The sequence below is a fragment of the Pristis pectinata genome, chromosome 35 (genome assembly GCF_009764475.1).
Source record: "Pristis pectinata isolate sPriPec2 chromosome 35, sPriPec2.1.pri, whole genome shotgun sequence".
NCBI lineage: Eukaryota > Metazoa > Chordata > Chondrichthyes > Rhinopristiformes > Pristidae > Pristis > Pristis pectinata.
In genome coordinates, this window is record NC_067439.1 from 7,958,395 (window position 1) to 7,983,154 (window position 24,760).

Below are 24,760 nucleotides of genomic sequence, written 5' to 3' on the forward strand. Positions count from 1 at the left end.
ATTCAAAATGTTTCTATGAGGTCCCCTCTCATTCTTCTGTACTCCAGTAAGTACAGTCCAAGAGCCAACAAATGCTTATCGTATGTAAGCCCTTTCATTCCGGGAATCATCCTCGTAAATCTTCTCTGAACACTCTCCAACATCAGTACATCCTTCCTAAGATAAGGGGCCCAAAACTGCACACAGTATTCCAAATGAGGTCTCACCAGTGCCCCGCAGAGCCTCATCAACACTTCCTTATTTTTATACGTTATACCTCTCGAATTGAATGCCAACAAAGCACTCGCTTTTCTTACCACCGATCCAACCTGGTGGTTAACCTTTAGGGTATCCTGCATGAGGACCCCCAAGTCCCTTTGCACTTCTGTACTTTGAATTTTCTCCCCATCTAAATAATAATCTGCCTGTTTACTTCTTTATTCATCTCCCTCTTAAATATGTAAAGCAACTTGGCCTCCATAGCTCCCTGTGGTGGTGAAATCCACGGCCTCACTACCTCAGAGTGAGAAATTTCTCATTTCAATCCTAACATTTTTATTGTAACCCGAGACTGTGACTCCTTAATCTTGATAAACCAACCAGCAGAAATGTCCTTCCCACATTCAGTCTGTGTAGCCCTGTCAGAATTTTATATGTTTTGGTGAGATCCCCTCTCATTCTTCTAAACTCTAGTAAATACAAACATAATCAACCAGTTTCCTTACATAGCAATCCAGCTATCACAGGAGTCAGTCTGGTGAATCTTTGTTGCAGTCCCTCTATGGCAAGGACATACTTCCTTAAGGAGACCAAAACCGCACACAATACTTCAAGTGGGGTGTCACCAAGGCATGTTATACCTGTAGCAAGACATCCTTGCTCCTGTACTCAATTTATCTTGCTATGATGGCCAGCATATCAACTGCTTACTGCAAATGCATGTTTGCTTTCAGTGACTAGTGCATAAGGACACCCAAGTTCTTTTTCTGCATCAACATTTCCCAAACTAACACCATTTAAATAACATGCCAACTTTCTGTATTTCCTACCGAAGTGGATAATTTCACATTAATCTAATTATACTGAATTTTGTCCACTGGTTCAATCTGCCTCAGTCACCTTGAAGGCTGAGGTCTTTTTCTGCATGGCAGGTGGTGATCAGTAGGATGTTGCTTAGGCCTCAGCTGTTCACCATATATATCAGTGACTTGGATGAGTGAACCTGATGCAGGGTTTCAACCTGAAACAGCGACAGTTCCTTCCCACCCCTCCACAGATGCTGCTCGACTCGCTGAGCTCCTCCAACAGAGGGGGAGCAAACATCATTCAGCTTCTGAAATCATTCCCACTCTCCACCTCCCCCCCCCATCTGCCTAACCACCCCCTCACCTGGATTCACCTATCACCTGCCGGCTCTCGCTCCACCCCTTACCCCCACCTTTTTTTATACCCGCTATCTCCCCTCTTCCTTTCAGTTGAGACAAAGGGTCTCAACCCAAAATGCTGACTGTCCATAAATGCTGCCCAGCCCGCTGAGTTCCTCCAGCAGACTGTTTGTTGTTCCAGATTTTGGAATCTGCAGTCTTGTGTCTCCGTAATATTTCTAAGTTCGTTGGTAACATAAGCTGGGTGGGAAGTATGCAAACAGACTTCAAGGTGATTTAGACAAGTTGAGTGGGCAAATATGTGGCAGATGCAGTGAAATGTGGATAAATATGGAAAAGATAAAATACTATTTAAATGGTGATGGATTGGAAAACGTTGATGGACGAAGGGATATAGGCATCCATTGTGCCAATCACTGAAAGCAAACATGCAGATGCATCCAGCAGTTAAAGAGACAAATGGTTGACTACAGGAACAAGGACGCTTTGCTGGAAATACAAGTAACTTGGTGAGATGGCATCTGGAAAAATGTGTGCAGCTTTGGCCTTCTCACCCAAGATATATTTTCCATGGAATGAGTTCACCAGTCTGGCTCTTGGAATGTCATAGAACCATAGAACACTACAGCACAGAAAACAGGCCAGTCGGCCCTTCTAGTCTGTGCCGACACTTTATTCCGCTAGTCCCATTGACCGGCACCCAGTCCATAACCCTCCAGACCTCTCCCATCCATGTATCTATCCAATTTATTCCTAAAACTTAAGTGAGCCCGCATTTACCACGTCAGATGGCAGCTCGTTCCACACTCCCACCACTCTCTAAGTGAAGAAGTTCCCCCTAAACCTTTCCCCTTTCACCCTAAAGCCATGTCCTCTCGTACTTATCTCTCCTAATCTAAGTGGAAAGAGTTTACTCGCATTTACTCTGTCTGTACCCCTCATAATTTTGTAAACCTCAATCAAATCTCCCCTCATTCTTCTACGGTCCAAGGAATAAAGTCCTAACCTGTTCAATCTTTCCCTGTAACTCCTCCTGAAGACCCGGAAACATTCTAGTAAATCCTCTCTGCACTCTTTCATTCTTACTGATATCCTTCCTATAGTTAGGTGACAGAACTGCACACAATACTCCAAATTTGGCCTCACCAATGTCTTATACAACCTCACCATAACATATGACAAGAGATTAGATAGACCAGGCCCCTGTCAACTACAGTTTAGAAGAATAAGAAGAAATCTCATTGACTGAGCTTAACAGACTGCTTGTAGGGAGGATGTTTTCCCTGGATGGGGCATCTGGATCTGGAACCAGGACTTACAGGTTCAGGACTTGGGATAAAACAATTAGGGTTGAGACAAAGAGAAATTTCATTAAATGGTGTGGTGACCCTGTGGAATTCACCATCACAGAAGACTGTGGAGGCCAAGCCACTGAATATATTCAAGCAGCAGAGTGATTTTTAGTCACAAAGAGCATTAAGGGGCATGGAGAGGAAACAGAAATACAGTAGTGAGTGAGGATCAGCTGAATGGCGGAGCAGAGTCAAAGGGCTGAATAACCTGCTTGCTATTTTTCTATGCTTGCCTTAACCATGGTATTAAACTGTTTAATGTTTATTCTAGTGTGTAACAAATTAAAGAACTCCTTCACATGGTGAACAATATCAAAGGGAAGTTCAGAAACTGCACGCTGTCAATGGGACTGCAGTAGATCACAGCAAGTGTGAACATTTTTACGCACTTTACTAGTGAAGACTACGTCACAGTACATTACAAATCAAGTCCTCTCAACCGATGTGACAGAAGCTGAAATCAGTCATGTATCAAACAGGAACATCAGGTATTTAAAAAGATTTTGAACAGATGGATTAATGTAGTTTAAAGACAAGCATCTGCTAGCTACATCAGTAACAGATCCCTTGTTACAAATACTATTCAGAGACTTTTCAGCTTCAGAGAGTAACAGGTCATTTGATCAGCATTATCCAGGATATAGCTTATGCAAAGCAGGCAATGATAACTGACTGAATTTTAAAAGAACATTGGAACATTTTCATGCAAACTTAAAACACTGATACTCAAACATGACGAATAGTTGTTGTGGGCAAAAGCTGACCAAACAGCTGAAGGGGCACAGCTCATTCTGATCTGTTTGCATGTTAGAATCTACATTGTTTTCTTTTTACTACCTTGATGTACTTGTGCATGGCATGATCTGCCTGGATGGCAGGCAAACAGAAGTTTTTCAATGCATCTCGATACACATGATGATAATAAACCAATATCAAGAATTGGTTAATAGTTTGTACCTGGCTATTATAGTGCAACCTGCTTTTTGAACTATAGTAAACTGCTCATTGACTGGTGAGTTCTGCCTGTTCCACACAAGGAACCACTGGTACTGATTCTGTGAATCTTTGCTGCAAGATGTTCATCATTTACTTTGAAACAGACATCAAAGAACCAAATATTCTTGGCCTTTTTTTTGGTTTACACACAAATATTTTACTCTTAATACCTCACTGTACACTTTCATTCCAAATAAACTTGACAGCTAGTTTAACCTAAATGATATGTTCTAATATATCAAGTTAAAGTTATCAATAAAATGGAAGCAGCATGGCAAGGAATAGTGTTGGCCCTATTTCTCGATGCACTTCAAAGAGGAGATTCCGATTATGAAAATAATCTGAATTTTAACACATGGATCGGATCCCTACGACTCGAAATGTTCGAGCCAAGTGGCCAATGCTACCTACACACTTATTATGGGAGCAATTTCAACACATTGTACAAAGATGTCACGTAAGATGGGCAGCCTCATTCTGCACTGACACCATGTGGAGGTGTTAAACATAATTTTTTTTTAACAAAATAAACTCTATTCATAATAAAAGAAAATATATACAATAATAAAACAGTGCAAACCTTTACATTCGTGTACAGATCAGTTCTTAGTGTTACTTTTTATAAAAACCACAGCACCGATGCCACTCATGTCGCTCCCTGGGTGATACCCCAATCCCATATTTACAATATTTGAGGGGCTTCCTCGCCTGCCCCTGCCCCTCCCTCTCCTGTGGCAGAAGAACCCTAAACTGTCATCCTTCCCCACTGAGCCCTTGTGCTGGCTGCACCCAGCTTCAGTGCGTCCCTCAGCACGTACTCCTGCAGCCTGGAATGTACCAGTCGGCAGCATTCCCCTACGGACATCTCGCAGTGCTGGGAGACCAACAATTTTCGGGCAGACCAAAGGGTGTCTTTCACCGAGTTGATGACCTTCCAGCAGCAGTTAATGTCCGTCTCTGTGTGTCCCCCACCGGAACAGCTCGTAGCTCAGAGAATCCTCCGTTACACAGCTGCTGGGGATGAACCATGACAAGGGCCCCTGCACCTTTCGCCACACCCTCCTTGCAAACCCACAGCCCACAAAGAGATGGGCGACCGTCTCGTCCCCAGCGCAGTCCTCCCGGGGGCAGCGCTCGCTGGGGGGTGATGTTCCACCTATACAGGAAGGATCTGACTGGGAGGGGTGCATTAGAATAGCACTATATTATAGTGGAGTACTGGACCAATGCAAAAAGATCACCATGCTGATACATATCCTCCCCTCTCAGAGTCATCCTGACTGTCCCTAGGATGGCTCTTTGCTCTGGTGATAACTACGTCTCCCTATGCTAACAACATAAGATTCTCATGCATTCAGCTGCATTGGCTTGCTGCCTGGAGTTTTGCCCTTTTCCAAGACTTTTTAGCAAGTCATTTGCTGTTGTGTTTGTTTTGTCTTAAAACAGTTTTGCACATCGTGTCTGAAGGGCTTCCTACTTTCCAAATGACTGGTGGTTACATTGATTGCTGTTATTGGGTTTAATTAGCATTAATATATTAGAAAGCAGGAAGTATTTCAATAAAGTCTAGGAGCAGGGGTGTAACATTTGCATATTACGTCTATTTGAATTATAAGATAAGCGTTTAACTGTAGATTCTATTCTCCCAAGCATGGACTTGTGGGACCTTGATTAACCAGTGCCAGACAGAGATGCTTGCCTGTTCATTGTGGGAGGTTTCCATGCTCCGGTTCCAAAAGGCCGCGCTTCCAGGCTTGAAAAGCCTGCCTCAGGAGCCTCCAGAGTGCATTAACCACAGTAAGTGTGCCTCAAGTGCACTAACCGCAGTTAGCATATTAAAAAGTGATTCAATCTTTCAAGTTTATTTATACAGGCTTGTAACCAGTAAAAATTTTACTGTAATCACATTTGCAAACTCCTGTCACTGGAAACACATTGTTTAGACCACTGAAAGTATGCTTCAGAAACTGGAAAAAGATACCATTGTAAAACAATGGCCATGGCCAAGAAAGCGCACTAGCACCTCTACTTCCTCAGGAGGCTAAAGATATTTGGCATGTCCCCATTGACCCGCAACAACTTTTATAGATGCATCATAGAAAGCATCCTATCCAGACGCATCATGGCTAGGTAATGGGAACTGCTCCGCCCAAGACCCCAAGAAACTGCAAGGGAGTTGTGGACACAGCTCAGCACATCACGAAAACCAGCCTCCCCTCCATGGACTCCGTCTAAACGTCTCAATACCTCGGTAAAGCAACCTACACAATCAGAGACCCCACCCACCCCAGACATTCTCTCTTCTCCCACTTCCCATCGGTAGAAGATACAAAAGCCTACAAGCACGCACCACCAGGCTTAAGGACAGCTTCTATCCTGCTGTTATAAGACTATCGAACCATCCCCTTGTATGATAAAACTCTTGACCTCACAATCTGACATATAGTTCAACAACTGTCATCAGCAATCTCTCATGAGCCAAAAGTGATATGTGTTTTCTGCAACTGAACAATGGCTGCACTTCGAAAATATTGAATTGGCTATAAGGTGCTTTAGGGTGCCTCATTATTCTGATGTCCTGTTAGCTTGATCAATTGTAGTATGTTGTTGATACATGGTTAATGGCCAGCCCTTTCACTCTCCAACATCCCTGCACTCCTCCAATTCTGGCCTGACAACCACCACTGGTGGCTGTGGTTTCAGCTATCTTACCCCCAGGTTCTTAAACTTCCTCCCTCAAACCCTCTGCCACCTTCTTCCTTCCACATAAAACCTTGAACAAAAAACACAGATGCTTGAAAATGAAACAGAAACAGCTGGAGGAAACAAGTTTTTCGAGCACGTTCTGTTTTTGTCCGACAGATCAAGCACTGTTCCACTGCTTTGTAGAAAGGAGAGCAGAACATAAATAAAACATACCTTGTGATATCATATACCAAAAGTGCACCTGCTGCTCCCCTGTAGTAACTCCTCGTTACTGACCTGAAAGAGACAAGGGAAAGGTGAGGCAAATATTTGTTGAAAATTAATTCACAGAATATGGCATCATCCACTAGGCCCAGCATGTTACCCATTCCTAATTCCTCTTAAACAGTGTTTTCCTGGGCCACTTTGGATGACAATTAATAGTGAACCACATTGAAATGGATGTCGTCAAGCTGTTCAGTCTGGGTAAAGACAGTAGATTTCCTTCTCTAAAGGACGTTAGAGGATCCGATGGTTTTTTTTATGAAAATATCATCGTTTCAGTCACTGTCACTGTCACTAATGCAGTTTTTTCCCCAAACTGGAAAATAATTAATTGAATTTATAATACCCACCATACCTAGATACTTCTGGATCACTAGCATGGGCATCTGGATTATTGATCAAGAAATTTAACCACCACTACAACATCCTAATTATTCAGTCAGTAAATATACTTTAATATTTGAATGATGAGGGTAGGGCAGTGGATATTGTTTACATGGACTTTAGTAAAGCTTTCAACAAGGTCCAAGCATTGAATCATGGAAACAATGATCCTATGTATTTTAGCACTAGATAGGAGGCAGGCTCCTTTTTGTTTACCACTGTGGCTGGGGTTGATGCATATACCATGCCTGCCACAATCCATTCCATTCCTAGACATTAAACAACTTTGAGTGTGACTGTGACAGCTGTCAAGACTCTGCAGGGGGGAATAAAGATGTCACTTTATTGTTGCGGCCCAGTGCTTTTCTGAAAAAGTCAGAGCAAATCAATAAATACTTCAGCTACTGCAGAGAAACAAAGCCGAAGTCTAGAGTAAAATAGTGCTTGTGCACTGCGCAAACAACAGTCAGGATGATGCTAAAAGGGGTTCATTCCATCTACCAGTTTCTCTTCAAGGTGCTAAAGTATACAGAATCGTCGATCCTCTTACACTTTAATACAAGAGTCGTTTCAGTGAGTTTTTGGAAGTGAACAGGGAAAAGAACCTTTGGAAGTATCACAGCCAAACCCAATCTTGTCCTCACTAGACATCACAAATGCACAGATCTGAGAAAGAGTGATCAGGAACAGAAGAGGCACCAGACTGGTTGATCCATCATTTGCCATATCCTGATTCTGCTGCTTCCCTATAAGAAGAGACTGGATAGGCTGGGACTGTTTTCCCTGGAGCGATGGAGGCTGAAGGGTGACCATACAGAGGTTTATATAATCATGAGGGGCATAGATAAGGTGGATGGTCTTTTTCCCAGGGTAGGGGAACCTACAACTGAAGGGCAGAGGCTTAAGGTGAGAGGGGAAAGATTTAAAGGGGATCTGAGGAGCAACTTTTTCCACACATAGGGTGGTGGGTACGCAGAACAAACCGTCAGAGGAAGAGGTAGAGGCGGGTATAATTTCAAATGTCTGAAATACATTTGGACAGGTACATGGATAGGAAAGGTTTAGAGGGGTGTGGGCCAAAAGCAAGCAAATGGGACTAGCTCAAATAGAACTCTTGGTCGGCACGGACACGTTGGACCGAAGGGCCTGTTTCTGGGGTGTATGACTCTATGACTCATTGAGTTTGGCAAATTTCCATCTGTGACTCTGAGGAACAGAGAACCAATATGTGCTCAGTTCACTTCATTGGGCACAGAATGGTAAACAGGCTTCAACCCCATCTGTCTGGCTGGTAAAGGCATTGAAATGGTCACAGAGACCAGAAAAATCTCAATTACAATCATGTTTCTGTGGTCATTAAGGTTATCAGAAAACTTTAAAAAATTTGCTGGTTAAAATAGGGGCAAAAGAAGAAAGATCGACACTAAATGCAGAAAGGTTGGAGGTTGAGCAGATACAGGTTCATAAAAGGGAAAAAAAAATTCAAAGTAAGAGATTGTAAATTCATGAAAAGTAAGGAGTGTGCCTAAAAACAATAGGGAAAATATGCACAAATACCCTGATGGCAACATATGGACAAAGCCATAATAAAAGGCAAATGGAAAAGTTGGATTTATAATTGGAAGCACATAACACAAGCAATTGTGAATTTGTGCAAGACATTAGGTTTCATAAGGGACAGTCACTCCAATGAAGCAAGAACATTAATGCAATGTCTAAAGGTACAGTACAGGTTCACCTGGAAATTAAACACTGACAGGCACTTGTAATTTCATATTTGTTAAAGACATACTTTTGAACTATAGACATTTTTAAAAACATTCTCTTATTAAGCTTGGGATGAAGCCAGGATTTATCCTCGTGTTGAACTGCTCTCAACAACATGGTCGTGAGCTGCCCTTTTCAAAAGTCACTGTCCACATAGTGATGATACTAGTTGGCCAGGGGACCCAGGATTGTGACCCTGGAAAGATATATATCCAAGGGATATATTTCGAAGTCAAAGTGTGCAAGCTGGAGGGCAGCTTGCAAGTGGTTGCCAAGCATCCGCTGCTGTTGCTTTAATGTGGGTTTCGAAAGCATTTTGGAAGAAGCCTTGGCAGGTTGCTGCTGTGCATCTTGTAGACGGTACACACATATAAATTGGCATAATGGTTGGCACAGACATTGTGGGCCAAAGGGTCTGTTCCTGTGCTGTACTGTTCTATGTGCTATAACCACAGACTAATGTACAAAGAAGACCTGTATAGAGAAATGTATAGATAAACAAATGTATAGCTTCAGGCTCACCTGAAACGCTCTTGCCCTGCTGTGTCCCAAATCTGTAGTTTAACGGTCTTGCCCCCAACGTTAACTACTTTTGATCCAAACTCAACGCCGATCGTGTGGTTGGAGTCCTGTTTGACTGGAGGTAGTGCATTGAAAGGGTTAAATAAAGCATTTAACAGCGAAGAGGATAGATATAAAACTGTAAAATTCATACCAATGAGCACCAGAATATTTCAGCTCTGAATATGGAGATTTGGTTTTAAAAAACAAAACTGATCATCTGTTAGCAGATCTTGGGTCAGGAAGCAAGGTTGCTTCCCAACACCGAGTAACAGACCTATGTGGGATTCAGTCAGAACGTGACATGGATGGGACTCTGTGCACCTTATATCACCCCTGTAGAGTAAACACTGTTAGGGTGGGGTTGGAAAGAGTGTGGGGCGACCAAGGGTTGGGAAAGGCACAATACCAGTAAACCACAGGGGTGTGGGGAGGAAAAAACAAGTCAAGTTTTTTGCTCCTCCTGCTCTCTGTTCAATGAGCCGTACTGGAAAGTACACTCAATGGACCTTATAAAATCAGTCTCAGTGATGACTCCTTCTCAGAACTGCCTGCCTGCAGACAGATGCAAATAGTGAGTTATTGCAGGAGAAGGAAGGCCCACATACAACTGTACCCCATCCTGCAAATGGCTGGTTCACTCACTAGAAGGGGTATAGTGGCCCTGGGTTACAACTTGTGAATTAGCAATGTAGACCTGGGTTGCCAAGGAACATGCAGACAAAAATTCCATGTGTACCCAAGAGGTTGCACCTTTGAACAAAGGGAAGGAACCTGGGAGATGTGAGGGGGGCAAAGACGGGATAAATTGTAGGGCAGAAATCTGACAATATTACCATGAACAGATGCACTCCACACCACAAGGATAGGGAAAGAGCACAGTCCTCTTCCCAACATACATCTAGATAACCATGGGAAGTCCCTGCAGTGAATTCAACCTGATACACACAGAGCAGGGCTCTAGCTGCAAGAAGTGAATTCCATTTAAATGAGACACTTACATTTGTTTTCAATAAACTGATGAAGAAGACATGATTTCCCTGTCCCCGCACTGCCGATAACCAGGAACTTAAATAGGAAATCTGTGAGAGGAAGACAAACAGAATCAATACAGTAAAAGGTATAGTGCAATGAGGTCACACCCTCAGGAAGCAATTGAATAAATTTACGTTAACTCAAGCCTTAGGCAATTCTAACGTCTGCCATATGGCATCACCGTTGTGCATTTCTGGGTGCTGGCAAACACCTTGTGCAAGTGCAAACAATTAGAACATAGAAAACCCACAGCACAATTCAGGCCCTTCGGCCCACAAAGCTGCACCGAACATGTCCCTACCTTAGAAATTACTAGGCTTACCCATAGCCCTCTATTTTTCTAAGCTCCATGTACCTATCCAAAAGTCTCTTATAGGACCCTATCGTATCCGCCTCCACCACCGTTGCTGGCAGCCCATTCCACGCACTCACTACTCTCTGAGTAAAAAAACTTACCCCTGACATCTCCTCTTTACTTACTCCCCAGTACCTGTGCCCTCTTGTGGCAACCATTTCAGCCCTGGGAAAAAGCCTCTGACTATCCACATGATCAATGCCTCTCATCATCTTATACACCTCTATCAGGTCACCCCTCATCCTCCGTCGTTCCAAGGAGAAAAGGCCGAGTTCACTCAACCTGTTTTCATAAGGCATGCTCCCCAATCCAGGCAGCATCCTTGTAAATCTCCTCCGCACCCTTTCTATGGCTTCCACATCCTTCCTGTAGTGAGGCGACCAGAACTGAGCACAGTACTCCAAGTGGGGTCTCTTTGAGGCTGCTGTGTTTCCCTGCTCCTACTTTACTGAGTAGCACCATCACATCAGGTCCAGTGTTTCTCCTCCTCCACCCACACTCTACCTTCCCATCACCACACACTGCTCCCCCTACCCCACTGTTCCCATCTACCCTACCTGATTCAATGCTCCGCCTTCCTCTCCTACCAAATTCCATCTTCAGCCCTTTGTTGCCTCCACCTCTCACCTCCCACCTTCTCTACATGCCTATCACTCCCCCTCACCTGGATCCACCTATTGTTTGCCAGCTCTTGCTCTCCCCTTCCCTCCACCTTTTCTTTATACTGGCTATCTCCCCTCTATCTTTCAGTCCAGATGAAGGGTCTCAACCAAAAACATTGACTGTCTATTTCCCTCCATAGATGCTGCCTGACCTGCTGAGTTCCTCCAGCAGATTGCATTGCTCCACTGTTTGCCAGGCCTATCTGTTCAAAGGCTGCATGCATTTCTATAGCACCTTGCTCAACCTCTGGTCATCTCAAAGTGGTTCACAGGCAATGATATAATTTTGAAACATAATTATTGTTGTAGTGTGGGAAACACACCAACCATTTTTGCACAGCAAGCTCCCACTAACAGCCATGGGATAATGGCTGCATCATCTGTTTCGATGTTAGTTGAGAGACAAATTATGTCACACTGGGGTAAAATTCTTCATGATATTGCCATGAGAGGTTTTATATCTGTACAAGAGAGCAGACAGCACCTCACTTAGCACCTCATCTGGAAGTTGGTATCTGTACTGCTCCCAAGTGAGGCACTCGTTCCACAGCTCCTGGTGGAAGGGTCCAATCACTCCCTGCCCAGTGTCATAGCCGGGTGGGTCTGCTCTGAGACACTGCTGTGAGCAGCTGCAACACAGAGGCCACAACGTTGGCTGCCTCACCCCTCCCCACACCCAAAGCTATGTGATGGTGGTTGTTTATGTAGCTTCACCCTCCTTCCTGGAGAGGAATGTGAACTGGAGCAAGCTGCGTAACACACAGCCTGTAGTTCTGTTTAAACACTCCATGCCTCTCTACACCAGTCAATTGTGCAAAATAAAACTCCAATAATCCCAGACTTTGATGGTGCTGGACCAGCCAAATTTCTGGACTATTGGATAATACCCCAACAGAATTGATTCACTTTTAAGGTGTTGCATAGTAGTGCAATATATCTTCCCAGCAAATTCAGTGTGTTTAAAGGAGTGCTGGAAACAGGGCCCCAGTGAGCTTAAAGGGAGAGCGGCAAACGATGCCCTGGTGAGTTTAAAGGGGGAAGGCGAGCTCAACTGGAAAGAGGGTCGAGTGAGCCTGATGCTGAACCATTGGGATTTCCAAATAATCTGATACCAGTTGCGCAGCCCAAACCATGAAAGAAGCTACCCAACACCCTACTGACACGAGTATGCTGCTAGATGTCGGTTGAGAATACTGAATCAGAGCTCTAGTTTCCATTCACTCCGAGTTCTTGGTTCAACAACATCAACTGTAGTATGATTAGGCCACAGCACCCCTGGTGTCTATATGGTCAATAAAATCATGGTTTCATCTTTTACCTCAAAACCACTAACCCCAAGTCCTACGATTCCTTTAATATCCAAAAATCTATTGGTCTAGAATATACTCAGCAACAGAGTGTCCAAAACCCTCATGGGTAGAGAATTCTCATGGGTAGAAGATACACTGTCCTCTGACTGAAGACATTTCTCATCTCTGTCCTGACTACAGACAGAGGGACTGACCTCTCTTTTTGAGACCGCCATCTCCAGTTCTAGATACATCATCCCTGCATCTACCACGTCAAGCCTCTTAAAAAAAATTTGTAGGTTTCAATGAGATCACCTCATTCTTCTAAACTTGAGTGGATAAACCCATTCTGGTTAATCTCTCCTACAACACACACCCGCCATCCCAGGAGTCAATCTGGCGAACTTTTGCTGCACTCCCTTTATCAGTGTCCTTCCTGAGACAGAACCAAACTCATTCACACACTCTAGACATGGCCTCCTGAAGGCAGCTGATATAATTGTAGCAAACATATCTACTCCTGCAATCAAATTCTCTTCCAATTAAGGACACCATACCACTTGTCTCCCAAATGTCTGCTCTCCTGGCATGCTAATTTGCAGCTATTTCAGTTCCTCTGAACACCAACACCTACCTACGCTTAGCCTTTCTATTTCTTTGACCAAAGTGGACAACCTCTCAATTTCCCTTATTATATTCCATTTACCGAGTCCTTAGCCATTCTCCTGAAGCCTCACCACATCCTCCCGAGACTCCTGAGAGTCCTCAACAAGAGAACTTGTTTGTTGATCATTCCATATCACAACCATTCACTACACATGAAAACTTTTCCTCACATCACACCTGGTTGTGGAAAAAAAATACATTTTTTTTATAAACTCAATGAGTGGTCAGGATCCAAAACGAACTGCCACTGGGGAGCTGTACAGGTGGATTCACCCAGGGTATTCTAAAGGGATAAATATTTGGAAGGAAAACATTTGCAAGGCTATGGGCAGTGGGACTAACTGGACTGCTCTTGCAATATGCTGGCGCGCACACACACATGCTGGAACCTTCCATGAATGTGGCCCTTCTGCAAATCTCCTCAAATTCGGTTAAACAATAAGGGTCAAAACCAGCAAAACTTGTTCAATACCACAACAATTACCAATCAAACCCACTTCACTGGCTGTGAAGGGTGCTCTGGGACATCACAAGGTCATGACAGAGATGAAAGAAATTCAAGTACATTCATTTTTATGAAAGATCTCACTAACTTCACAAAGGATTATAGAGTTGGGTGATTGCAAAAGCTAAAACAGACAAGTATTACAACAGTGAGGGAACGGAAGGAAAATAACTGCTAACACTGGTAACGTGAAACACAGTGCGCTGAGAGAGGCAAGGGGATACCTTGGCAGACTTGAAACTCAAGCTGGATACAAACAGACTTATGGGACCGAGGCACACAGTTTATTCCTTACCTCTGGTGTGAAAAGGCAGAGAGAGCAGTAAATGTCATTTTGAATCCCAGCTCTGCAATGAAATACTGAATTGCTGGCAGGACAGAAATGAGGAGTGCCAACTGCAGGTGACAAGTGGATAACCAGCCTAGGGTCTTTGCTCCAGACTGTCATCCCATAATGTCCTGCCACCAACTACACATCTGGAGTTTGTTACAGCAGAACTGTCCACCAGAAAATACCAGGAGCCAACCAGACTATGCCTCCAGCAAGTGAGGGTGAACGCTGGTTAGAAAATTGAAGCAAAGTTTTGTTTCACATCTTTACACAAATTACAAGAAATTCTGTTTTATAACCAATACTTAATGTCACAAATGCTTCCCATAATTAACTCTTCTTGAAGCAAAAGGAATGTGATCAAAGGTTCTTTGCAATGACTGAGCCACACAGCTTTCTGTTCCCAAACACACCAAACAGAATGAGACTTTAAAGCAGATACTTTTTGCTTATTCTGCAATGTTACATAGATAATGGCTTACCCCTCCCTCACCACCGTCATATCTCTGCTAATGACATGTCACTCCCCTGTCATTTCACAGATTTTGGCAGGGGTTGCACCTCATTCAGGTGCTCATTACTGAAGGTCATGTCAGCATGTTTCTCTGTGTACCTCATCACTACCCTGCATACTTCTGCCTCCATCATCAACATTCCACCTTTTCTCAATCCTTTACTCATTTCCACCAGACTCAAATATCCAATGTTCTCCTTGCCAATATCTCAAGACGCACCATGTTCTACTCACCCATCATTGTGCTTGCTTGCCCTGTATTGGCTCCTGGTCGAGCATCATCCTTAGTTTAAAATTCTAATCATGTTTAAACCCCATCGTGACTCCCTCAATCCTATAAATGTTCTGCATTTCTCCAATTTTGACCACCATACGATTCTCAACTTCCTTTTCCACACCATTGGAGATGTTACTTCAGCTGCCTTGGGTCCGTCTGACATCCTCCTCACTTTTTCTACCCTATTACATCTTTAAACCTGTTTGACCATCTCTGCTAATACTTATGTGGCTCAGTATCAAATTCAGTCCGATAATATTCTTTCTGGCTCTCTATTCCGTCAAAGTACCATAATGATGCTTGTTCTAGTTGGGTATAACCCTATTATGGGCTGCACTACACAGCTGCCAGTGGATGGGCTTCAGGATGGACTTCTCTTGTTGAACATCAGCTTCTTGCTGTGCATGCTTGTCCCAGCCATTGGGGAGCTATATAGTCTATTGATTCCATTAGGCTTGAGCACTTAGGCACATCTTCCACATCTCTACCGTCTCTCCTCAGGTTGATTAAATTTTAATGGAATCCATTCCAGGAAACAAAAGAAGCGTAGTTAATCTGAGCGGTGACAATGGAATGGGAATAACACTGGTGCTGATCGAAGCTTTCCCTACTTATTATTGGATGAAAAGTACTGGAAATTGATTAAAACCCTACATGATCATGTGCACTTGGAGATTTGCCAGAACAGAACTGATATCAAAGTAATCAAACATCTATTGTATAACAGTACACACACTGAGCCTGATGGGACCACAACTACGTGTTGAGTTGGTCTTGAGTAAAATAAGATCTTGGGCCTTGTTTGGCTCTGGCCAGGCCAGGCCAACACTGGCTACATAAACAGGTTAATGATCTTTATATACAAATGTACCACTTTATAAATAAACGCACTATTACATATCAATAGGGGCCATACAAGTACCCTGCATTGCTGGTTCGAGTGGGTGTTGTGCTGTGTTCCTGGGCATAGCTGTGATCCTGAGTGGCGAGGGTCAATTATATAAATATATGCCAAATCCTTGGGCTGGGTTTGGATCAGTAGCATTTTAATTTTATACCAGAGCAAACCTCAATCCTCCCTCTCCCTGACAGTCTACTAACCTCACCACAGAACAGTTCATATAGAGGGCATACAATCATCTTCTGCAGTCAAAAAATGTCATGCTTGCCAGTAACTCCTACACCTTGGGGATTAATTCAAAAGGAACTGAAAAAAAAATTAATAATTAATCTGGATTCTTCAACAACTTTAGAGGAAAATTGACTGATAATTTGAGATGCCATGGATTAGCACTGTTCAGGTCTATTCTGCGTAGGTTCCCAGTGGGCTGTTAGAACCTCACCTGGGATGGCCCGGTGACTAAGAACCCCCCTCATAACTCCAACTCAATCACACTTCATCAGAAAGGCTGGCTCAGCCTTGCCTGTTCAACACTTGCAGCCAACAGGAGGTGGTTATCTTTTTTGTTCAAGCCACATGTTCAACAACAGTCTAACACAAATAATTTCCAATTTAGCCATGTACGATGTACAGTTGGTGAATGCTATTTACATACTAAGCCACGAGCATCCAGTCAATGCTCCATTTTGGGGATTTTGAGATGTTTTAGCAAAGCTGTCAATTAACCAATTGCTGATTTGGACCAAAATTTGTAACAAGCAGCAAAAATGTCTTAAGAATGCAAAGCCAGGAATTAATAGTTTTCTTTCTCTTATTTGTCAGTTTTCAAATCCACCCCCCTCCCCAACTTTTCTCATCGCAAGTCTTACCGGTTTCCCTCTGCAAGTGATCAACTGCATAGGCTTTTAATGGGCAGGAGAAGACAACACAGAATTCAAACGTCCATGTGATTAACAATAAGTGGGCTGGGTTTGCTGTTTCCGTGCTAAATGATGGCCTGCATACTTTGATAAACATTAGCCAGAGTCTTGGCCGCTGGTTTGCACTTAAAAGGACAAGTCAAATACCATTTTACCACAAGGAACAAGTGTTTTGTTTTAAACTGAAACTTTGACTTTTAAAAGTGGACCCTCCCCTCTTGTCTCCAGGTCCATCTCAGATGACCTATCCTGGGCCCAGCACATAGATGCAATTATGAAGAAGGCGTGCCAATGCCTCTACTTTCTTAGAGGCTTAAAGAGATTTGGAATGTCACCAAGTACTCTAACGAACTTCTACTGATGCACTGTTGAAAGTACCGACTGGTTGCATCCTGGTCTGCTATGGCAATTCCAACGCACAGTTATGCAAGAGGCTGCAGAGAGTAGTGGACACAGCTGGTCCATCACGGGCACAACCCTCCCCACCATTGACAGCATCTACAGGAGGCACTGCCTCAGAAAGGCAACATCTATCAAGGATCCCTACCATCTGGGACGTGCCATCTTCTCTCTGCCACTGTCAGGCAGGAGGTACAGAAGCCTGAAGTCCCACACCACCAAAAAAAGTCTTTTTTTCCTCTCTTTTTATTGTCTTGTATAATTTATATTCTGTGTGTTGTCTGTACCTACTTCCCTGTGATGCTGCTGCAAGTTTTTCATTGTACCTGTACCTTACTATACTTGTGCACACGACGCTAACCTCGAACTGACGACTTGTTACCAGGCTACATCAATGTAAACTTTGCCCAAACTTCCCCGTGCCCATTTGGACTTCTATTTTCTTTCCTTAATCTCTCTCTCTCTCTCTAGATAAATATCCCTATTCAGATTCACAACTCCCTTTGCCTCGATCATTGATAAACTGTTGCTGATTGTTGCCTCAGACTGTTCTCCACTCACAGTCCTCTCCCAACTAAACCTCTCCGCCTGTCACTGCAAACAAAGACTGACCCACAAGATACCTCAGAATTCCCACCTCCCTTCTAAACATAGGAGATTATGGAGCTGCTCAGTCACACCCTCAGCTCAACCTCCGGTGTCTTGGCCTTCATTAACATCGTCACTCTCTTGTGGCCTTGTTGTGGACTTGATCAATCCTGGTACCTTCCTGGTCCACAGTCCAGCAACTCCATAACAATCTGAAATTACATCAAGTTCCTCACATATCAAAAACCTCAAGGTGCAACACAAAAAGCATCTGCAGTCTCTCATCTCCCCAAAAACCTCAAGGTGCTTCACAGAGAAAGATGAACAGGATAGGTAGATGGATACTTATTTATTAGATACTTATTTATTAGTCACATGCACATCGAAACACACAGTGAAATACATATTTTGCGTAGTGTGTTCTGGGGGCAGCCTGCAAGTGTTGCCACTCTTCCAGCACCAACACAGCATGCCCACAGCTCCTAACCCGTACATCTTTGGAATGTGGGAGGAAACCGGAGCACCTGGAGGAAACCCACTCAGACGTGGGGAGAATGTACAAACTCCTTACGGGCAGCAGTGGGAATTTGAACCCAGGTCGCTGGCACTGTAATTGCATTACGCTAACTGCTATACTACTGTGCCACCCGACTATGTTGATCTTAAGGTAACTAAAGAGAAGCAGTGGGGAGGTTTAGGGAGGGAACTCAAGGGTTTATGGCCTGAAGGCATGGTTTCCACCGGTGGGGAAGGCAGAAATTGGAGGACAAATTCATTGAACCAGCCAGAGTTAGATGTGCTTGAGGGAGAGGGAGTGGGAAAGTAATTCACAGCTTGTAGGTGCAACAAATAAAATCACCACTGGGTTATACCACAAACCTAATGAGAGTGCTCCAGAAATGATCATGGCTATCAATATTGATCAAGTTGCTTAATCTTCTCCACGAAGCAGAGCTCTGGTGCCAGAATAAATGCCTCACTGTATCCCTGAAGCCACACCCAGCCCGAGCAAGGGTGACACTATTCACATTTACAGTGCAGAAAGCCTTTACATTGTTTTTCCTTAATCACATCTCTCCCTTGTTCTTAGTGTAGTGTTGGCTTGGGGAGTATCAATTGCCCAATAGCAACCTGCCTGCTCGAGATTTAACAATGAATGGGGTGGGGGAGCGTCAAACTCAAATCTCCATGCTGTCTGCACCCTTGTACTTTCTAATCCAGGCATCACCAGTGAACCCTGGCTAACTTTATGCTTCCTCATCCTGCGTAGTAGTGGCAGACAGGCAAAGGAGTTAATTGGTGATTGGTGAGCATGGTGGATTGTTCATAGTTGTGGGTGGGAGCAATAGGGAGTTGTCAGAGATCAATTTGCAGACTTTTCTGGGGCAGACAACTCAGAACAGACCAGGATCGAGTCCAAAGTCAACCTTGGCTCAGCTAAGTCACCAAACAATCCCACTTGTGGTAATCGCAGCACTGGGCATGGAAACTGAGTCAAGGTTCCAATGAGGCATGTGATGAAATTACCAGGACTATGAAATAATTTCCGAGTTGTCTTAAAAAAACCCCATCAGATTTGCCAATAAACTTTGGGGAAGGAAATCCGCCAACACAAGAAAGAAGGAAGCACAGATACCAGCAGGAGCCGTTGGGACAAATGGCCTGCTTCTGAGCTAAACATTCCCTGCAAGTGTTTCGAGCTCACACAATACTGATTTTTAATTGCTTCTCAAGTGGCCTAGCTACCAGTTATGCAAGTAACCATAACAAAGCAATACATTTCTGCCAGCATCCTGAACACAAGACGTAAATTGGTAGATACACCCACCAGTACAAAGTTCTAGAAATGTTTAAATATTCATTTAAGGGAAACGGGCTTTGTAGGTTGAGCTTGCATTTAATTGCCCATCTCTAGTTGTCCTTGAGAAGATGGTGGGAGCTGCCTCCTTGAACCACTGCAGTTCTTGTGCATACAATATTTACTACTAAATGGAAACACAATTTCAAACATGCAATGAATTCACCATCACATAGAGTAGGCAATGTTCTTAACACTACTTTCCACATTCTATTCAATTCAGATCAACAGTCTGCTGTAAAGAGCAAGACCTAGTTAATTTATTGCACTAGGTCTGGGAAACTGTCACTGACTATCCTTTTTTCCAGGTTACTGGGTTCTTTCACTTCTAACAATAGAGATAAAAAACCCGTCAATGGTTCCCCAAGATGATGAAACACTCAAATCAACCACCAAAAGTGAACTGGGCAGTTTCCATTTCTTGTAGCCTGGAGGAAGAACAGCTCAGCTACTATCACACGCCCAAAATTCCACCCTCTCACCAGAAGCCATTCACCAAACTCAAGGGAACTGCCCACCTCACCCATGGCAAAAATCATTGCAGCTACATATAACCACTGACAATTATATATATTGGGTCTCGGAGTAGGTAATACATTAATGAGTCTGGTGAGACAGTCATTTATTTGTCTGTGCACTCAGGATCTGCAGAGTCCTGCTTCTGGTCATTGTTGAGTGATTCTGGAGAGAATGTACAAAGTGCAGGGCCATGGAGTACAAGATCAGGGATGTTGATGATTCTATCTCCCCATTCCCCCTGCTGAACTGCCTGGCAGAATTCAATGGCCAAGATTCTTGCACATAGAAAAATCACATAGGTGAGGATCCAATCAGCACCAACCTAATCAGACCCAAGCAAGAGATCACCCACTCAGGACAGGAGCTAGGAAACACCGTAAGATATAAGAGCAGAATTCGGCCATTAAGCCCATCGAGTCTGCTCCACCATTCAGTCATGGCTGATCTTTCTTTCAACCCCATTCTCCTGCCTTCTAGCACTTTATGCTGAATTTTGTTATTGTTTTCCCTTGTACTACCTCAATGCACTGATGTGATGAAATGATCTGTATGGATGGCATGCAAAACAGTTTTTCACTGTACCTCAATACATGTGACAATAATAAACCAATTTACTTTACCCTTAACACCCATACCAATCAAGAACCTATCAATCTCTGCCTTAAATACACCCAATGACTTGGCCTCCACCACCCTGAACTGCCTGATAACGAATTCCACAGATTCACCACCACCTGGCTGAAGACATTCCTCCTCATCTCAGTTTTAAAGGGACGTTCCTTTAGTCTGAGGCTGTGCCCTCGGATCCTAGACTCTCCTACTAATGGAAACATCCTCTCCACGTCCACTCTATCCAGGCCTTTCAGTATCTGGTAGGTTTCAATGAGACCCCCCCCCCCCACTTCACTAACTACACCCATTTCTCTGACAGATTGCAAGGAACCCCGCCTTCCATTTCCTACTTTGCAAGTATTTAATGCCCTTAAAGTAAAAACAACCAACTTCACTTCACAATAAACAATCTGCAATCTGGTGGAGGAACTCAGCGGGTTGAGCAGCATCTGTGAGGGAGAGAAGAAATTGTTGACGTTTCAGGTCGAAATCATCTTCGCTTCACAATACCCTATCCTCATATTCTGTTACCTAACCCAAACAAAACACAAGGATAGCAGAGCAAAACACTGGACAATTTTGAGTCTTAAAGGAGAGATGTTCGGGTGTTTCGGGAGGAATGTGCAACATTTAGAGACTGAAAGCACAGCTACCTATAATGGAGGGATGAAAATTTGAAGATGCTTCTGATTCTAGTGGCTGAGGAAGAGAAAAAATCAAAATGAATAAAGTAAGAAACATTTAAACAAGTGAATAGGGCAGACATTATGGTTTAAATATCTTCTTATTTCAAGATAATTTTTATAATTATGAGCAACATGCTGCTGTAATCCAAACACACACACTGGCACTCTGTAGCCCACAGAATACCCATGCACTGCTCTGCAGGCTTATGACACTAGGCCAAGGATTGAGGAAACTCACTGAGTGCTCGCCACCCAACCCCCATCACCCTCAGCTGGTTGATTCAGCAAGTACAACCCTGTACCAGCTTCAATGCCCACAATCAGTACAAAGTACACAATATCTGTGGGAGCAGAATCGGCCAGTGATTTAAGGCATAGGACACATTGCTGCCAGTTTGTTCCACGCTGGTGGCTGCCCAGAAACAAAATGAAAAGAAGAAATGAACCAACATCTCTGCTGCTCTCTCAGGGAATTCCTGTTACAAGGTGGATTCCCTTCACATTCTTAATGGATCATGCTGGGATATGGCTTCAAATGCACTCATTGGCCATATTTCGCTCCCCACTCCCCCCTAGGTGAAGGTACAATGAATCTTGACAAATTATTCAAGCCTAGAAAGGGGGTGGGGTGGTCACATAAGCCACATACATAGACCTGTCTAGCTCAATGGACACAATCCTTGCCTACCATGATACTCTCAACCACTGACCACTGAGGAGAGATAGCTCAGTATGGACCAGCGAGGGAGGATGAAAGGTTCCTGGTCCACACCAGACAATAAAAGGTGACAAGGGTGGTAAAGGGATGAACCTCATAGCTACCCAAATTAATTGTGGCTCGGAGGCACAAAACAAATGAAGGAGTGTAGGAGGCTGAGGGGTGATTTTATAGAGGTTTATAAAATTATGAGGGGTATAGATAAGCTGAATGGTCATCTTATCTTTACTAGGGTATAAGAGTCTAAAACTAGAGGGCACAGATTTAAGTTGAGGGGGATATATTTAAAAGGGTCTTCAAGGGCAACTTTTTCCACACAGAGGGTGGTGAGTATATGGAACGAGCTGCCAGAGGAAGTGGTAGAGGCAGGTACAATTACACCTTTTAAGACCCTTGGACAGGTACACGGATAAGAAATGCTTGGAGGGATAAGGGACAAACACAGGCAAATGGTAGCTTAGGTAGACAACTTGGTCAGCATGGACAAGTTGGGCCAAGGGCCTGTTACCAAGCTGTATGATGCTATGACCACCATTCCTCTTCTCTCATGATTCCCGGTAAAGGAGAACCGAGAAAACTGGACAAGCCATGGCACAAATAGTTCAACTCTTCCCCTCTGATTCTAGATAATCAGGCTGACACAGCCAGGACAGAATCTGAGGAAGTGCAGCACTGCATAGGTGCAGTTCTTTGCAACAGATAATAAAGTGGTCTGCCCTCTCAAAGCAAAGAGACCCCCAAATCATCAAACTCTCCTGAAGTTCTTCCCAGAGTCTAAGACCTCAACTAACATTACTAAACACCCAACATCCAGCAATTTATATATTGCTCTTTGCAGGAGCTTGAGTGAAAATTAGTTTTGGGTATGTCATAGAGTCATGGGTATGTCATGTTTCCGAAATTGTAACACTTCAAATGTACCTCATTGGGTAAAGGTAAATCCAGACATGTTTTAACAGAATTGCCAGCTATACTCAACTAATAAAATCTGTTTAATGAAGTAAATTCAAAACTGAAATATTTAGGTTGTTCAAAGAAAACAAACATTGCTATCGACGGTTGGCAGGGCTGACTTTCAACTCTGTCCTTCAGTTAGCTTTCAATCTCAAATTCCATCTATGCTAGCATACTCACATGCATGCCCTTGTGCTCAGAAAGGTGAGGGATCCTGACAATCTGGAGACAAACAGATTCCAACTTGCTCAGCCAGTCCAACCATCAGATTCTTCCCAACAGGAATAAAATGAGGAAAGCCAAAGAAAATTGTAACAAAAGGAAGGCCATAATCTTTGACCAATCTTGTATTCCTTTCACTGTCATATCTGATTGCTTGAAGTTGACGTATGGAAGGATACAGTCCTAATTTGCGCAAATGGGATCATGTAGATGGTCAAAAAGTGTAGATGTCATGGACACAGTGGGTCAAAGGGCCCGTTTCTGTACTGTATGACTATGATGGGAATGTTCTGAGAGCTAGGCACACATCAAGAAATGGGTGAAGTGTACAAGCCAAGGAGATGCAGACACTGATTGTAGGAGCATGCCACTTCTCAACTGAGAGAAAGAACCTGATCATCAAGTGTGAGGTGCTCTTGGCATTGCTGTATTTGGCACAGCTGTTGCCCATAGCCCAGTCCTATGCTGCAGCAGTCACGTGAACCATCATATTTGGAGGGTGCAAATGGATTGTGTCTGCAGAGGAAGGCAGGAAACGTAGTGAACATGGCCTTCATCCTGATGGTTATCTTTGTGTGTGGCTGCAGCAACCTGTGCATAAACCCCGGGTATGCAAGCACCAAGTGTCAGTATGAGCTTAGGCTCTTTCTCAGGTATTTCAAAGGACAGGACTGACCACATTGCCACTAAATGTTACTTTGAGTTGGACCATGCCCCTACTTTGCAGGAAGTCTGTGCAGAAGAGCACCTTTTATCACTGGTCAATCAGGGAACAGTCTGTGCAGAGTATCCTTAAGGCCTGTCAAAGTTACTTGGAAGAATATCTCATCACCAGAACCTGCTTGGCTGCTGGTGAGAAGGGCCCTTCCAGCTCATCCTGTAGACACAACTAGAGTTCTCAGCTCCCTCATGGCAGCAGTACTGGGGATGGGACCGCCATCCATCTCCTTCTGGAATGCCTATTAGCTAAGACATCGGAAGAGATGTTGCCTGCATGGGCTACTCCTGCACATTCTCCTCTTCCTTGCCTCATCTGCACACGTTGTGGTGGTTTGTTCTGCCACCTGGCAGTGAGTGGGGTCCCCATGAAGGTCTCCTTACACAGAGTTCCTTCCCTATACATCAGGGATAGCAAGTGTTGCACAAAGCAGTTCAGTGCAACAGGTTTTTAAGTCAGTTCATGGACTCCCAGGCTGTCTGCCATTTCTGCATTAGTGTTCCATGTATATATGGAGTGAGAGAGATTGCAGGCACCATTTGAGTATACGAAGCGGCTGCTCGTCAAGTTTTGCTTGCACTCTCCCGACCTTCAGGCACCCAGTTCAAAGGTAGGGAGGGGAGGACGTGAGTCAGTG

At 43.8% G+C, this 24,760-nt stretch overlaps 1 protein-coding gene across 1 annotated transcript in view; it reads right to left on the bottom strand.

Annotated features, from left to right (window-relative positions):
* The window catches only part of rab4b (RAB4B, member RAS oncogene family), a 48,823-nt gene that overhangs the window by 16,114 nt on the left and 7,949 nt on the right, over positions 1-24,760 (bottom strand). Inside the window, exons 2-4 of the mRNA XM_052044094.1 lie at positions 10,396-10,476; positions 9,356-9,470; positions 6,632-6,694 (exon numbers count right to left, since the gene is read on the bottom strand). Coding sequence (XP_051900054.1) covers positions 6,632-6,694; positions 9,356-9,470; positions 10,396-10,476 — 259 coding nt within the window. The remainder of the gene's footprint in view (positions 1-6,631; positions 6,695-9,355; positions 9,471-10,395; positions 10,477-24,760) is intronic.